The following is a 17,633-nucleotide window of genomic DNA, read 5'->3' as shown; positions in this document are numbered from 1 at the left end:
TTATAAATAAATAACTATGCTGACTTTTTAATTTATTCTATCAATTTACTGTTTTGCAACATTAAGCTTGGGTGCAGGTTCACCTCTATGTGAATTTAGTATGGACGTGATTCAAAGCCAGCCCTGCTGCACATTAAACATACACAGTGTGCTAAAGCATTAACCCACAGCATAAATAACCACAGAGACACTGGACACAAAGCTAAAACGTATCACACACTGTGTTGATGTTCGAAAATGATTCTGTTCCTTCTGTTCTTTCGATGTACATGTCTATCCTGTTTTTACATCACACTTCAGTTTTACATCACTGTGAATTCTTTTCACAATCCAGATAACCCTGTGGTACTGATCAAGACAAGTTATCAATTGTACAATTGAATAATTTCACACAGTATGCGTGTGTTTTCGCAGATGTTTCATTTGATCAGGGATGTACTGTCTCAGTAACAATAAAAAACTATTGATGCTTTGGGTTTATTGCTTTCTGCCTCTCCCCAACTTTTCTTGATTAAAGCAGGCAGCTGGTGACAAGCCGCCTTGTCTCAGTGGCATCATTTTTCCTGAAGAATTCGATCACGCTTTCCCCTTAATTTACTTTAGATTTTTTTCCATATTGAGCCCATGTGTGCCATAGCTATTAGTACACCACTGCTGGGGGATTTTGCAAACCTCGCAACACTGAAACAATATTGCCACATACCCGTCCCGTGTCTTTGTAAGTAGATTTCCTCAAAGGAATAGCTTTTCTTTACATTATAACAATCACACAATGCAGCCTTGACAGAACCCAAACCCTGGGTCATTAAGCCCAAAAAGAAACAACAATCAGCTGATATCCAAGTACAATACTACAACAGAAAGAAATAGAAAGAAAAAAAAGATTGTGGGTAAGTTTGTGGGTACTGAATGATAAAAAGTTCAGACATCCTTCTTGATCTTGGGTTAGTGTGTTGCAGTTGTGTTTGCAAACTGTAGTGTCTCCAGTTGTGTGTGACTATGTGTGTGTTTGTGTGTACATGAGGGTTAGATGATGCTTTAGGTCCCCATAAGCAGCACTTAGGGGGCTAAAGCAAAGAAGACAATGATGCACTCTGCTATGCTATAAGAGGAATCTTGTGGTATGTGTGTCTCTTGTGTGTGTGCGTGTGTGTGTGTGTGTGTGTGTGTGTGTGTGTGTGTGTGTGTGTGTGTGTGTTTGTATCTATTTGTGTGTTTGTATCTATTTGTGTGTTTGTGGGTGTGTGTGTGCTTGGGTCTCTGTGTGTTTGTTTGCTTGCTCCTTCCCACTTCCACTTTTACCAACAATGCCTCGAGATTCGCCCCATCAAAGAATCATCTGCAAACTGTGGAGCTCCATAATCGGGAAAGGGCCACTGATGTGTCCCCGGGCTTTCTCGACTCAAACTGAATCACACAGGCCGACGCACACAGACAACAGGGCTGCACGCCACAGCTTCTAGAAGGTCACTCCAAGAATAGCTTTCAATACAAAAAACAGACTCGTATCCACAGAGGGACACACACACACACACACACACACACACACATGAATGTGCATGCAAGCAAATGGACATATACAAATGCTCATGCACTCATGCATGCACATAGGCGGGCACTAAAGCACTCTTACACACTCCTACTGTAAACATACGCATGCGGACACACACCATGCATGCACACAAGCTCACAGCAAAGCATACTTTTAAATACACACACAGCACATGCTTGCACACTCATAAACAGAAACAAGCTCAGATGAAAGGATGGCAAATTAACCATCCAATGTTTTGCTTAAATCACCCATGATTCACTACCGAGAGAAGGGGGAATAGTCGCAGATGAAGACACAAAGCTAGCAAATGGCATTGATTCCCTTTACGCTTGGGAGGAAAGCCTCTTGCCCCTCTAAATGATGCTTTTTCAACTCATTTATTCAGTTAATGTGCTAGGAAGATGGGCAATGCCAGCAGAGACGTCTGTAGAATAGTATTTTGTATTAAATGCAAATACACCCCACTGGCAAGGTGTAAATAGGTGCAAAAGGTGTATATAGATTTGTGTAAGGTGTATATAGATTTAGAAAAATAGATTTAGGAAAAAAAAAAAAAAAAACCTCACACATTTACATTGCTACTCCTGTCACAGCATCTTTTCCTTGACCACATTTCTGTTTATGGCATGGTTGAATTTGATTGTATATCTTGTTTTATCACCTTTGTTTCTCTCCTTTCCTAACTAACTAATGATTTGTTATTAATACTATATTATTATTATTATTATTATTATTAGTAGTAGTAGTAGTAGTAGTAGTAGTAGTAGTAGTAGTAGCAGTAGTAGCAGTAGTCAATCCTCATCAGCTTAGAGATACTGGGGTGAGAGACTTCAGTGCCTGATCATTCTGAACAATGTTGTCAATATACTCTGTTCTGTGTGTTTACAAAATGTTATTCACTTAAAAAGGACTGTCTGCTGTAGGACTGAAAAGTACCATAACTACGACTACCTCATTCCTTTCCCATATTTGGTCTGTTTCAACCATTTGTCCCCTCCTTGTCCTCCTTCTCCCGTCTTTTCTTGCTTTTTCCCCTCTTGCTCCCTGCCTGCACTGTGACATTAGTGATCCTAGCTGATCTCCATGCTGACAGATGGTTTGGAGCCCCATTCCCTGCACACAGCTTAACCCTGTCACTTAAGGGTTAACCTTGCTATACCGTTACTGTAGCCGAGTACCTAGTGCCTCAACTGCCATGCCATGTTGTGCAGCCACATCCTCTGTGTCTCTTTTATCCTCACTGGTGTATCTCTCTCTCTCTCTCTCTCTCTCTCTCTCTCTCTCTCTCTCTCTCTCTCTATATATATATATATATATATATATACTAGTGTCCTTCCAAGGATCCTTGCTTGTAATAAGCAGCAGGGAGTCAGAGGGTTATGGTGTATATATGTGTGTGTGTGTGTGTGTGTGTGTGTGTGTGTTGTGTGCCCTTGTCCTCCCATGTGGTTGTGTCTGTCTGGTGTATATTTGTGTGTATATATATGTGTTTTTCCAAGTCTGTGCCCTGCGTGTGCATGTGCAAATGTGGGTGTTTGTGTCTGGGTGGGTGTGTGTGTGTGTGTGTGTGTGTGTGTGTGCGTTTGTAAAAGCAGGAGGGGCAGCCCTGATGTGAACTGACAAGTTGAGAGACCAAGCCTTTGGACACTGGCTGAGGGAGAGAGAAGGAAAATTAAATAAAAACAGACATAGCCTGCTTAAAAACCTAAAATACAACTGCAGCAGAGCAGCAGATGGCACGTTACCCCTGACCTCCTTTCATTTCAAAATCGTTCAATCTTTCCTTTATCATGCATCAGTATTCATCATCCCTTTTTTATTAAAAAGTTTGAAAAAAGGGGGGTGGGGTGGGGGTATACAAGTGCAGAATACATGAATGCATGAGAGTGCTACTGTGACAAGTTGAGCCTGGGAGAGATTAGCCTGTCTCATGGAATGAGGGGGGATCTTTTCCTCTGGCTCCTCACTACAGTCAGCAGTGTGTACATCAAACCAGTGCACCTGCCTGCCTGTCTGCCTGCCTTACCACTTTAATATGTCTTTGTGTTGCCTTACCTGACCCACTTCAATACTTTTAACTAAGAATCTGCAACATGCTTCATATATTTAACAGCAAATCTTTTTTTATGTTTGCTGTGACTACTGTTGGGTAGGCCTTTCCACAGAAAAGTCTAGATGTCCGGAAGCTGCGACAACCATTTGTTCAGAATAAATTCAGGAAGAGGTGGTCAGCTAGCATGTTAACAGGCTGTTTAATCTCCTATTCCATCTTAAATCTTGTTCTTATTAAAACAAGTGAAAAAATCTGCCAGTGGGACAACAATAATCCCACTTGTTTCCAATGCAAATTGTCTTGTGGCTCGTGGTTTCTTGATATTAATGGGCTGATCTGCCTGATTCTATCTTGTTTCAGTAAATTTATTGTTTTTCCCAGAAAATTCCAGCAAAATATCGCAATACTGATCAGTCTGATCTCTGGGAAGCGCAGTGGGGAAAAAAAAAAAAGAAAAACAGCAATAAAATGAAGCTCTGCAAAGAGTAAAAGGTAGCTTTTAGTTTACAGGATAACTTAACTGGAATATGCTGAGACATGGGCGCCTTGAAACATTATTAATGTGCTTTTATGTGAATGTCTAAGTTGTAGTATTGCATTTCTGTTTGTATTCTGTAGAATAAATTAAAAAAAAAAAAGACTAATGAAAATTACTCTTTTATATCAGTTCGTAATTGTAATGGCTCTATTTGCTGTGCTTTAAAATAAAAAAGTCAGAAATAGCATTTAATGGACAAACACTGTGAGTGATATTTGACTAAAACATAACTCGGTAAGTAGATAATTAAAAACAAAAAGCTAACTGTGATTGTAAATATAATCTTTCTGTTTGGCCCCTGCCACAAGCAAAGCACAGATAAATAAAACAGCGTCCCCGGGGCTGGCCGGGGTTCAGAGTCCTGCTGAAGGACAGTTCATGAGGGTCAGATGCTCGCCGACATCCGGGTTTAACCCTGAGTCTTCTGGCTGAAATGCAGTTGCCCTGTTCACCGTGCCGGCCTGCTGGCCTGAGAGAGTAGGCAGAAATCACTGTACCAGAAATCATTCAGTCAAGATTAATACATGTGAGGAATATGCAGGGATCAACACGGCAGCAGGGTAATGACTAATGTTGGGCTCAGAATGCAGGATTTTGATGTCTGGAAATTTGGACGGGGTTGGGGCTCCTCCAGCATGAGCCTGTCATAAGAGTCCTTGGTGATTAATGTGTCACCCCTGCCAGGTAAATAGGGTTTTCTCTAAATATACTCTAGCAAAATGAACTCTAATTGTGCTGATAAGCATTAACTTCTATTGCTCATTTATCTCCTCTCTAATGTGGGATAAATTAATTTACCCTCTCTTGGTGATTTAATGTTAGATACAAAACTCAGTGGTCACAAAAGAAAAAAAAAATGACACATCCTAATTGCCGGAAAGATAGTTAATTAGTACGATCTTTTTTTTCCCCAGAAAGAATGAAAACAGTGATGACAGAGCATACTAGCATTAAATTCCCTCTACTTCAGCACTCCTTTCAGATGAATTACCTCGTGCACGCAGCATAGCTAAAATGACGAGGTGTTTATAAGGCTGCTCCTCCTCTGACTGATTGTTTCTCAGACAGATGCTGTGCTCATGAATCTTGAAGCAGGGCAGATACCTAAACTGACGGTAAGCTAACACACAAGGTCTCCCAGCTGCAGTCAAGGTGCTCCAGTCTGACAAGAGAGCAGATGGTTGTTTATATAAATAACAGTCCGACAGACAGGGGAGAGTCCGAGAATGTTGGAAATCAGCTCATCCTCCTGCACAGTTTGCCTTTCATGTTCACTTCTCATAAGACTGTGTGCATTTTGATCGAAACATATGTTTTGATCAAAATGCGCACAGTCTTATATCAATTTGCATAGGTCCTTTGGTCATTCTACTGCATGCTGATGGCTGTTACTTGGCTTTTTCCCTGTGTGTGTGTGTGTGTGTGTGTGTATGTGTGTGTGTGCAAACAGCTGAGCATCATGCTGCTCTGACTCTCTTGAACTGTGGTGAATTACACTACCTCTGTTGTGCTTAGTGACTTCAGTTAGTATTACCATGGGGAGAGGCGGCTAGCTCGCTTATGTGTTCATGCGTGAGTGTGTGTGCGTGTGTGTATGTGCGTATGTGTGAACATAAAGACTAAGCAGCTGTCAAAGCAGCCGGGCATGGGAGAGAAATAGAGCTTTGGTTTGTTAGCTGCCATTGAAAACAAGAGGAGCATTTTGCTCAGTCAGGAATCTGATTCAAGTGGGGGGAAAAAGCCCTGACCCAACATGTGCGTGTGTGTGTGTGTGTGTGAGAGAGAGAGAGAGAGAGAGAGAGAGAGAGGGACAAAGGAAACTAAGCACTTTTTTCTGTTTTTTGTAAGCTATGTACCTTTACACTCGGAGTTTATGCAATTATAAATTATTCTGCAATAAACAACTTATTTGAATGCACTGCTTTCTTTCAACTGCTAATTACTGAATCAAATCTTTTTTTTTTTTTTTTTGCTAAATGAGCCTGGGATCATGGTATTTGTGTAACACTGGATTATCTAACAGGGATGAGCTAGCACTCCAAAGACAATATCAACTCCAGGTTCACTGTTAATTCTAACAGAGCAACATTCAGTGTTCATACATCCATCGTCACCAGCTACTAGTATAAAATATTCACATGTGAGGTGGACTGGACCTGTATATACAATATATTTCTTTTACTGCAGGTATAGTCCACAGCCTCACCATCCAAACACACACATGCACACAGTGAAGCTTGTTTGACACTCGGTTGTTTGATCTCCTTGTTTAGGGGTCATATTCATCCTTCGCCTCTATCTATTTACAGTACAGTATTTACATTTTCATTTCCAAAACACAATAAGTCAATTTTTTAAACAAAAAAACAGTAAAAATACTTCTTAAGTGAGGTTTGCTGCTGAATATGTCTAAAATACTGAGTCGGCAGAGGTGTTGTCAATTTGTTGAGCAAGGACGCAAATTTCCCAGTATACTTGAACAAAGTAGCAACGTCAGTTCGTATTTTATACAATCAACCAAGAAAAGGTATAATTTATGAATGAATTTATAATTCATAGCAAAACATGTGGCTTTTCAATAAACAGCGCTGCAATAGGGTTTTAGTCATTACATTAGTAGAGACAGAAATAAAGAAGCATCATTTTCTGCAGAATTCAAGCATTTTTGACAGAAATAAAGTACAGACTGTCTGATTTTCTAGTGGCAGACAGGTACATCATATAATTGTCAAAATGTATTAGCCAATGGAAATGAAGAAGCACTCCTCAAGTTTAGGGCAGAAAAAGATGATGACAACGAGAGGACTTGAGGGAGGATGTTATTAAGGCAGCTCACTCAACCCCCTTGCTGCACTGTTCAGCTTCAAAGAATAACAACAAAAAGCAGAGAGCATCGGGCACAATGTTGGGTTTGTTTGCTGCTGGTTCAGCAGGGGAGTTTTGAATGTAAGACGAGATGAGCGACCATTAGCCGCAACAGTATAATCCATCCACTTTCTGTTTGGTAATAGATTAGGCCACTCAAAACTTTTGACTATGCTTTCTCATCCAGAGACACTAAACTACACCATTAATGACAGCAGACAAAACACTTAAAACATAAAAAAAAGCTCCCTAAGACTGGACCAGAGTTCAAAACTGTTGACGTCAGAGCAAATGTATTTTTTTCCTTTTTTCCCATACTTTTTTAATGATATGGATTTTGATGTTTCTAGGAAGGCTCCCAGGGCTCTTACTGTGAAAGGGAAGCAGTGTGCAGTACACTAAATGCTTAGACATACTGACTTGCAGATGATAGCAAAAATAATGACCTCTCTACCTCCTGTCTGATACAATTACCTCTACTTTCTATAGTCTCCCAGCTAATGTGCTAAATGGATGGACTATAGCCAAGAAGATCCATTCTCCTTGATCAATACCACCTTAAAGGGATAGCCTGAATAAACTGGATATCTTGGTGGAAAAAAAAAAAAAAAGGTTTATGATGGTGGTAATGGTCAGAGAGTTTTTTTTTAGTTAGTTTTTTTTTCCACCCATTTCTCATTCAAGCTGTCAATGAATGCTGACATATCAGTACATTTCTCTAAGTGTTTTCTCAGTGATTAAAACAGTAGGATTTATGAGATCCTAAGATTATTAAAAGTCCCTTATTTTAGCTTTTCAGTCAGCTGACTTGTAAATCTCCCTTTGACCGAAGGAAATGCTCCCTGCCAGACTTTTGTTCGTTTGATCAAGCCCCAGACAGAGTAAAGACAAAGATCCTACCTCACAGCAACAAACGCACAATCCTATCATAAATATAAATATATAAGCAAACAAGTGTATGCATGCAAAACAGTTGTGGCCATTTTCTTTGACATGAATGTCTAGGGAAAGCAGTTAGTTATCCCCGAGCAAAAATCCATATTCCTGCATCGCTTCTGAATGGACTCCAGCCAATACACAATGAAAAATATACTGTGTGGATACTTTTCATATTCCCTCGCTTCTTTCTGTGAATTAATGGGCACCACTTTCTTTACCACTTTCGTCACTGTGTTATATTACACCACACAGGACAGCTGGCTAGAGTACACCAGGGACCTTTGAAACCTGAAATTTATGTCAGTATTTCAAAAACAGAGATGATTCTTACCTGAACAATAATTATGCAAGCAAAGTTTTCTAAAACCTGTCTTAAAATTTGAGGCTAATCCATAATGTGCTTTACTTTCACGCCAGCAGTCATGGATACTGGAAACACCTCAGTAGTGTTAGGTAGAGAAACAGAGGAAACAAAACAGAATAGAATGGAATAGAATAGAGCAGAATGATAATAAGCACAATAAAGGAACAACAATGTGAATAGTTGCAAGTTTGAGCAGACTCATTAATTAGTGAGACTCGCCACATTAGGATAATGCTGATAGGTATGTGTATGCCTGATGAAATTTAAATATTTAACTCTACTGATTTTTCAAAACTTCAAGCACTCATTGGACTGTCCGTTGTAGCAAGCAGGCTGGCACACATGTTCAGTCACCCTTCTCTGATTAAATGAAGGTCAGCACAAAGAAATACAAAAAAAAAAAAAAAAAGCAAGACATGGGGAAAAAATAAACATTTAAAAATATTTGCATACTATTTTCAGCAAATGGATTTCTTACCTGAGACGGTCCTGACGATCTCAGAGGTGTTCCTCAGGCCGACAAAGGAGAACTGGTAGAGCCTCCAGGAGCGAATGTCACCAACCTCCACTGAGCTCCTCTTCCACTTGTACACAATCTCCTCTCTGGGGTAGCCATCTGGATGGGAGAGCAGGAAGTTAGCAAAGAACCAGTGTAATGAGGAAATGATCAGTTACCAAAGTCTACCTCCCCAACATAAAAGGACAATAAATTGACTGATCCAACTGATACATTGCAAGTCTTCCACTAGGACCAGTGCATGAATATGAGGTTACAGGTTACAATAGTTTATCAACCCACAACACTTGAAGGACAGACGACATAGAGTATACTCTTCCAGAGGTACCTGCTCTGTAACCAGTATGTAACCAGTATCCTGACACTCCCTTTGGCTTGATGCATAGCAGGACCCATCTTGTATATGAATACAAAACAGTCTCTGTGACTGTAAGACGCTTGATTTCTAACTGTATCCATTTTTCAGTGTTTCTTTTTGTTTGATTTTTGTTGTACCACAGAGTGTGCTTTAAAGCTTCCCTAAAGGTAAAATGGAATACAGAAAATCCTGAGATAAATGTACATCTGAGCACTTCTGCAGTTCAAATATAAGATAACTCCTGTTTTATTTGGTTTGATTCACCCTTACAGATAAGACGGCCCCCATAGACACACCTACGGTTTTACGGTACAAAACAATACAATGTGATGCAATATGATACAATTTTAAACAATACCATGCAACTCTATTTGTCTCCTGTGACAATACATTCCAGAGGAATCCAATGATGGACAGAGTTGCGCTCCAAAAAGGACCCACAGGACCCACATCAAAATGTTGTTCAGCTGTAGCCAATCATATGAAATTATGTTGCAGATTCTATGTCAACATGCAGACAAAATACATCTTGTACATCTGTGGGATTTTTTTTCTTTCCCCCTGGACACATTTACAAGCAGATGTATAACTGTGCTCCATGACTGTCTGTATGTTAGATTTGAGCAAATTGATTACCTCATGATTGCAGTGAAAATCACAACAGGAATCTCACTGTGCAGGACAAATGTATTATCAGAATCAAATCTAATTTTCCATTATGCAACTTATGTTTTGGTTGCTGGATTAAATAAATGGACACTAAACCGAACCAAACTAAACCAAACAAATCAAACAAAATAAAACAAACAACAACAAAAAAAAGAAAAAAGAAAACTACAACAACAAGCCTGTGGTATACTTTTAGCCTCCTCTTCAGTTCTCTGGTGGCTAATGAAATTGGAATTAGTCTACCTACACTGTGACTGGACTTGAATAAATGCACCTCAGTACCGGCACTAAAGTTTGACTGAATGTTAATGACCTCAAGCTAACTCTCTTTGGGTTTCAGTCCAGTGGGCAAGACACAAAAGGGATGAACTGTCTGCAGCCTGGGAGGGAGAGGTTTGCACAATGCACATGAACATTCCTCAGTTCGAACGTTAATGGACTTTATAATTGAAGTGCTCTCAGACATTCAGGCAATGCTGGATCTCAGAGAAACATGGGATGGAGGGTTCCACCCATTTTCCACATTATGACAACCCAGCCAGCCAGACAGCCAGCAACACACCCACATATTATCGATCAGGTGTCCTTTTGGGAGATTAGATGAACAGTACTCTTGGAGTTGAATATCTTCCTTAAATTTTGGAATTAATGGCATTATTCTAAATGGCCACTGTAATCAAGAAATGAGAATAAATATTAGGGATGAGCGAGTACACCATTATCTGTATCTGTATATGCAGTTGGAATTGACAGGGCTTAAACCAGAAGTGGATGCGGCCTAACCAGAAGTATCAATGCATAATCACATTTAGATAATTGTATGTTTTGAGAAATTATAAGGATTAGTTTATTAAAATATTTGAATTGAGAGTTTGTTGAAAGAACAGCAAAAAAAACCTAAACACTATGATAGGTATTAAAATAGTTCCATGCATTAATCAATTTTACAGTTGGAGTGTTGATACAAAAATCTCTGAGTTATTTGGTCTGAACCATTTTCCTTTTATTGCAGCAACATCCCTTACGACAGTCACAGCATCACAGATTTTTTTGACTTTTTGACTTTCCTGTGACGCAAGTACTGACTTATGCTATTAATAAATGCTCAGGCACACCCAGCCATGCCTGCCACATTACAAATGAGAATAAAAATGATTACGTACTTTGTGTGTTGCTTACCTGTGTGTGTGTGTGTGTGTGTGTGTGTGTGTGTGTGTGTGTGTGTGTGCGTGTGTGTGTGTGTGGGGTACACAATGCATGTGCACACAGCTACCCAGTGATTTTTCTTCATCATGAGTACAGCTAGTGACACACTTTACTCAGTTGATACTGTTTGTTATCAAAAGCAAATCTATCCTTACTGGATATTTGTTTTATCCTCTTAGCACTAATAAATATGCAAATCCTCACACCCTATACTGCACTGTTTTGGGCATGGGCTGCTTGCTATCATTTAAGTGAAGTAGTCAACAGCTACTACTGCTAATTGAATACATGAATACAGTTTGATCTGATTCCGGGGAAGAAGAAATGCCTCCTTCCCCTCTGGCCTGAATCAAAAACACTGCATATGGGTTGCTTTAGAAAACGTACCAAGCTTCATGACTGCAATAGACACACTGTGTGGCACGTGCTGAGAAAATATGCCGCGTGATGAATTGCTGCATACTGCTCTGCCTGCTGCCTCTCTGAAATTCAGCCCATGTACATCAACTGATTTCCAGAGTGCTGAAAACATCCATGGCTTTCATCAAATTTGAATGCATGCTTCTTTTCCTTTTTTTTAAGGCCTACAACCCCCCGTTTCTCTTTCTTGTTGCTCTGGAGCTATTTAGGAAGCATTCTCTCTGGAGAATATCCCATGGTGCATCGCTCTGTAGCTCCATAACAGGCTGATTAGCATAACTTACCCCCATCCGGTCTTCATATGGAGGATTGGCTCAGTTGGACTTGTGTCACCGTTTGAAACATATTCAGAACATTATTGATGAAATGCAGGCAAATCAATCACTCCTTTGGTAAATGAACCATTTTGGTTAAATAATCCTCAACATGTCTGCCTGGCAATGAACGATATAATATGGAGTTCATCTCCTGGATGCAAGCATGTACTGAGACTGAATGAATGAATGAATGAATATTTAACTCAATGCATGTGTTCACTCACAAACATTTACCATAATATAATTGTAATATATTGCTAGACAACAATATTTGAATTAATTGCTATGTTGAAGCATTATTCTAATGTGTTGCAGAGTCCTCTAAGGATGAAGATAGCATATTAATTATGAAGCTTTTAAGCTATACCAGAGAAGCTGTTTCATTTACCTGGTAAACAAATAAATAACTACATACAAAAGCATACAGGCACAATCAAAAGATTGTTATTCAGGTGACACTCTGTGTGAGCTGAGAGACACGAAGGTGCTCGGAAATGTTTGCTTTTGTGAAATGCCTAGACTACATGCTGAATTCCTTATGTCGCCCTAGAATACACGTTAATGTTTTGCACATAATGATGCTTATAATGATGTCTTCATTGTGCTTGTGCAGTGCTTGTTCATGGTCACAGTGGGTGCCAGGAAGGTGTGTGTGTGTGTGTACGCATGTGCTAGATGAGACAGAGCAAGAGTGGGAGGGGTGAGACAGTGGGGTATCAGCATATGGCCAAACTTACAGCTTGAAAACTCCAGGGGACAGGAGTGCTCATCCATTGGGAAGTTGTTCAGTTTAAGCTGGCACTCGGCATCGATGGTCAGCCTGCAGAGACACATTGTTTACATCCACTCCATCAGTTACTGTTATACAAAAAGTAGATATACTCCACTAGATGCTGCTGACGCTAAAAATACAAGGGAGAAAATAGACAGAGTCTCTAGATGCTCATCGGGCAAAAAATAATCCAAAAAGGACAAGCGAGCAGCCATTGCATGCATAGTGAAATGGCTGCTTGTTTTTCCTTTTTTGGAAACCAGGAATACAAATTACTAAAAACCTCAACAGTGTGTATACATTGATTTTGCAAAAATAATACAAATATTGTAGAAAATAGTATATAATTCATTTTGCCTAAAACTATTTTATCATTCGAGTTTACTTTTATAAGTGTTGGTTGCATTGCCCCCCCGGCACACACACACACACACACACACACACACATACACACACACACACACACAAAAAGTCAGTTTTAACTCCAGGCATTATTAATTAAAATTTCGCTAAACTGAATTTATGTTTTCTGCAACACAACATTCTTCTCTTCACACTTGGGGGAGTTTGAAGGCAAAGTCATTAAACTTCCCCTTAATGAGAGTATGACCTTAAATGACTTTACCCATCCATGCACTCACTATTGTCATGTATCATTGTCCTCCGAATCAGAGCGGTCGTCCTAATTAACCATTGGTTAAATTCTGAGTTCCTTAACGAATTAATGAAGTGAAGGGGTAGTGCTCTGCGTAGGAGAACATCCATCACAGCTTGATTGAGTCCAGCAGAGTTCACTCTCTCTCCCATTATCATTGATGATACATTGTAGTGTCAGTACAACGTCCTGCTGTATTTATGACGGCATTATTCCTCCTGTCTCCTACACATTTCCCCTGTTACTGCATACGGCGGTAATCTAATGGATGATCTAATGCTTTAAAACACACAAACTCAGAATGTGGCCAGGATGTTGCAAAAAAGCCACTAGAAAATATTCCCAAATGGCTTCTTTGGTGGGAGTATTAAAAAAAAAAAAAAAGAAAAAAAGGAAAAAAAGATACAAATTATTTTAATTTGAAATCCATAAGAACGTGGAGACAACAAACTGGGATGAAGATATTGTCATGTTTAGAGCTGTCTGTCTGTGCTGTCAGACAGGCAGAGTATATGCCTGCTAATTCATTTCAAATTTAAAGGCTCCATTTTCAAAGTGTGCCTGTTCATAGTAGTCAGCGAGACAAAACAGTATTCGTGTAGAGAGGGAGTAACTTGTTGTGTAATTCAGACACCAGATGCCTTGTGGGTTTTTATGGATACCAGGAAGATTAGCAAGCACCTCAGTGCCAGCTAATGGAAATCCTAAAACAATACAAAAAACACAGCAAAGCAAAACACACAAACAAATAAACAAGTAAAACATCTGCTAGGCAGTTGCTAACAACTGTCGCCCAAGCTGGATGCTTAATCTTTAAAGTTTAGGTAATGAGCTAATTTGTTACTTATTTATGTCTTTATTTTTTTTATTTCTTTGGTCATTTGAGAATACTTTTTTTTTTTTTTTTTTAAAGCTTTTTATGTTTTACTGTAGATTTTGAAAAGTGTGCCATTGCAATCTTTAAAATACGCCAAAATATAAACTTAAAATTGTGTTTGTTTTGTAACTATGATCAATATCCTTAACCTTGGATTTAGGCATTAAGACAGGACAAGCAACAACACTGATAACAGAAGAATTGTATAACCCTGCTACCAAACATAACAATCACACTGTGGGTTGCTAATGGATGAGTAATGCCTAAAGCACAGATGGTACTACTGATGGTAATACTCTCCTCCAACAGTGCTGGCATCACTTCGTCTCAGGCATCCCTGACATTTCACCTGAGAGTGTAGAGTATTCGTCCGTCGTTCCAGATCCGCAGCATGCGGTTGGGTGTGGTGATCCAGTGCGCGTCGGCTTTCTTGGAGTTTCGGAAGAAGGTGTCTGGGATCCAGATCTTCCCAACCATGTTGCTGTTGAGACGCAGAACCTTCATCGTGCTGTTGAATTTTAATCTTCTGTCGTACCAGGTCTGGGCGAAAAAAATGTCGATGGTGTACTCCTGATGGCAGAGAAAACAGTTTTATGAGCGATTCTGTCTACAACTCTAAAGGTTAAAAGCACTTCTTGGTAAATACTGAACATAGCTTATGTAATATGCTAGATAAAGGTGTCTGCTTGTCAAAATAGAAAAGCTCACACACAATAATGTTTGTACTCGGCGTTGTCAGTGGTGTATAATTTGTTACTGTGAGATGCGGTGAGATCAAATCACAATCCAGGCTGCATGAGTTGAATCCAAATTCGAAACTGTCCATCCCACATCCCACACTGTGCATCTGAGCTTTTGTTTCATTTTAAAGCTATAAACCTGTAAATTAACCTTAACCCATCCATGAGTTTGTCCACACATGTGTGAAATTGAGCTCAGACAAGCTGCCCGGCTATGAGATTCATTAGCTGAATTAAACTTGCAAGCCACAGTCCCTTAAAAACAAATTAACAGTGACCAGAAGCACTTGTCTAGTTGTCTGAAGGCAACTTAATTACTGCGATGGACCCTTAATGCTAGAGCGCATTTTCTCAGACAAGATGGCCGTCCATTCAGGCCAGGAAATCCTTTTGTCCGTACTATAGAGCACTGTTGAACGAGACCATCTCGATCCAGAATGAAAATTAAACGCTCAGTGGGCAATTAATATTTTCTCTTGTTTAGCTGAAGTATTATCTAACCTCATAACCTTTTGCCTTGTGGTGCTTTGTCCTCACTCTGACAAAACCTTCTGTCTCCTATTCAGTCCTCGTGAGAGTTGTGTTAGAAAATGTGTATGAGGGAGGAAAACATTCAATAGATGCATGGACACAGAGGAAGCGATGTGGTCTAATGTAGGAGGGAAAGGAGAGGGAGAAGAGTGAGAGAGTGGGAACTAAAGAGAGAGAGAGAGAGCTATCAGACTTTCTTATTTATTTTGTTATATTTATGGAATGGTGGAGCCCTGAGGTTCAAAGTGAAGTACAGAGTGAGAAAAAAAAAAAAAAAAAAAAAAAAAAGATCTGGGGATTTGTGTGCGAGAGGGCATGGAGGCATTAACTTTCTGACAAAGCTTAGCCCAACAATAAAGCCCAAATCCTTGCCAAAGAGTCCTAAATGAGATTTGAAGAACAACATTTTCACCCAACAACACTCCTGTCCTTTCAGTGGGCTTTTGTCCCCTCTTTTTCACTAAGGACAGCCAGATAGTTACAATTCAATGATGAGGAGAGATCCCAGGCCTTAGGACCTTCATCGGGGCCCTGCTGAGTAGGTAATCACCTTTCTTTTTCCTTTAACTTTTATTTATCCGGGGATCTCTTTCACAGCACCATCGTGCTTCAGGTTCATACAGTGACACCACCTCATTGCTAAGAGCCGCCCAAAATCTTTTTCTCTTGGCCACAAAGCAACAATTTATGATTCATCATCCCTCGGCGATTCTTTGCTTCTTCCAGCCCTTGTCATTTCTCTCTCCTCTCGTTTTATCTCTCCCTCCCTCCCTCTCTCTCTCTGTGTTAGTACTAACGCTCACACAAGTTGTAAAATTGCCATATTTGATAGATTCCTAATGCAAAATTAAGAATTCAAAATTGTGTTCATGCTTTGATGCACACCCCCGCACCATCAGTCTATTCCAATATAATCCTCTCCTCTTCATAAAATCTTCCGGCCTTGCCACATTTGTCATGTGATTTAGTGTGATCACACTGGACCGACGACGCTGATTACATCTAAATGCAAAGCAATCAATCAACCTTTCGTGTAAGCGAGCAACGACTGTCACACATATGGATGCATGACTTCACACATGCAAACACACACACACAAACACACACATATAAACACACACACACACACACACACACACACACACACACACAGGTGCACATACACACATACACGCGCACACTGTCTAATCTGATCACAGCAGTGCTTATATGGCCATAGTTATTGTTTTAGTGAAAACTAATTCACATGGCACCCTGCCACCTTGTAGAGAAAACAGTTCTGCTGAATTACTATGGATTTAGGTGCGAGTTGGTTAGGTGTGAAGTGCGAAAAGTGTAAGTTTAAAAAAAACAAAACAACAACAACCCAAAAAAAAACAATGTCACACAACATTACACTGATGCAGTGATGAAAAAGATTTCTGTCTCTATTTTCTTCTCTCTCTCTTGCTAAGCTTGCTCCTCACCGCCTCCACCCCCAATCCTGCCCTATTTTTACCATCGCTGCAGCTTAACGTCTATACTCTCGTCTGTAAATAGTATAGGGTTCATCAGTGTTACTGTACATTTGTTACGGCTTTGAAACAACAGCACCCATATGAATCAAAGAGCTTACATGGAGCGGTAGGGTCTGCTTGTTTGTCTTTGAAGTGGACAGGGGCCTTTAATACATTTTAGATTTGATATGTTTGTTTTGACGTTTTTGTTAATTTAATAACAAAAACAACATGTTTTACGCAAAGACAACTTTAGTCAAAAAGGAAAAATAATGATCAGCATAATAAAAAAAGATTTTTTATTCATCAACATTAAACTAAATGCAAATTTCAGCTGCTTCTCTAATAAGACATTCTCATTTTGACACTTTGACAGTTAACTATGGCATGTAGCTTTACTTTTTCATTCACTTTCAAAAAGGAAAATAAATTGCCTCAACATAATAGAGCCTAATTGGATTTTGAGTTGTTCTGGGGTAAATTGCTGCCAAACAGGATACTGAGAAAGTGATGACTGAAATGTACCAATTTCAATGCAACAGCTCTAGAACCTACACTATATATATATTTAAAAAGCAATAATTAATACACCTTGTATTGCAACAAATGAAGAAAACAACAATTTGGCAGATAATGTGTTGCCCTGAATTTTGTGGAACCAGCACACAATTCTTAATGTGACACTCTAACTAAAGGGAAAGAATGAAAATCCTCCAAAGATTTTTAACACATTACACTGGATCTGATGTGGCAAGCAAAAA

At 39.5% G+C, this 17,633-nt stretch overlaps 1 protein-coding gene across 4 annotated transcripts in view; it reads right to left on the bottom strand.

Moving 5' to 3' along the window:
- gabrg2 (gamma-aminobutyric acid type A receptor subunit gamma2) overlaps positions 1-17,633 on the bottom strand; it is a 60,346-nt gene that overhangs the window by 26,330 nt on the left and 16,383 nt on the right. For all 4 annotated transcript variants that reach the window (XM_030069619.1, XM_030069620.1, XM_030069617.1 and 1 more), the window contains exons 4-6: positions 14,455-14,675; positions 12,539-12,621; positions 8,793-8,930 (exon numbers count right to left, since the gene is read on the bottom strand). In XM_030069619.1, the coding sequence (XP_029925479.1) occupies positions 8,793-8,930; positions 12,539-12,621; positions 14,455-14,675 (442 nt within the window). The remainder of the gene's footprint in view (positions 1-8,792; positions 8,931-12,538; positions 12,622-14,454; positions 14,676-17,633) is intronic.

The sequence above is a fragment of the Myripristis murdjan genome, chromosome 14 (genome assembly GCF_902150065.1).
Source record: "Myripristis murdjan chromosome 14, fMyrMur1.1, whole genome shotgun sequence".
Lineage (NCBI taxonomy): Eukaryota > Metazoa > Chordata > Actinopteri > Holocentriformes > Holocentridae > Myripristis > Myripristis murdjan.
This window is presented reverse-complemented; position numbering and strand designations above follow the sequence as displayed.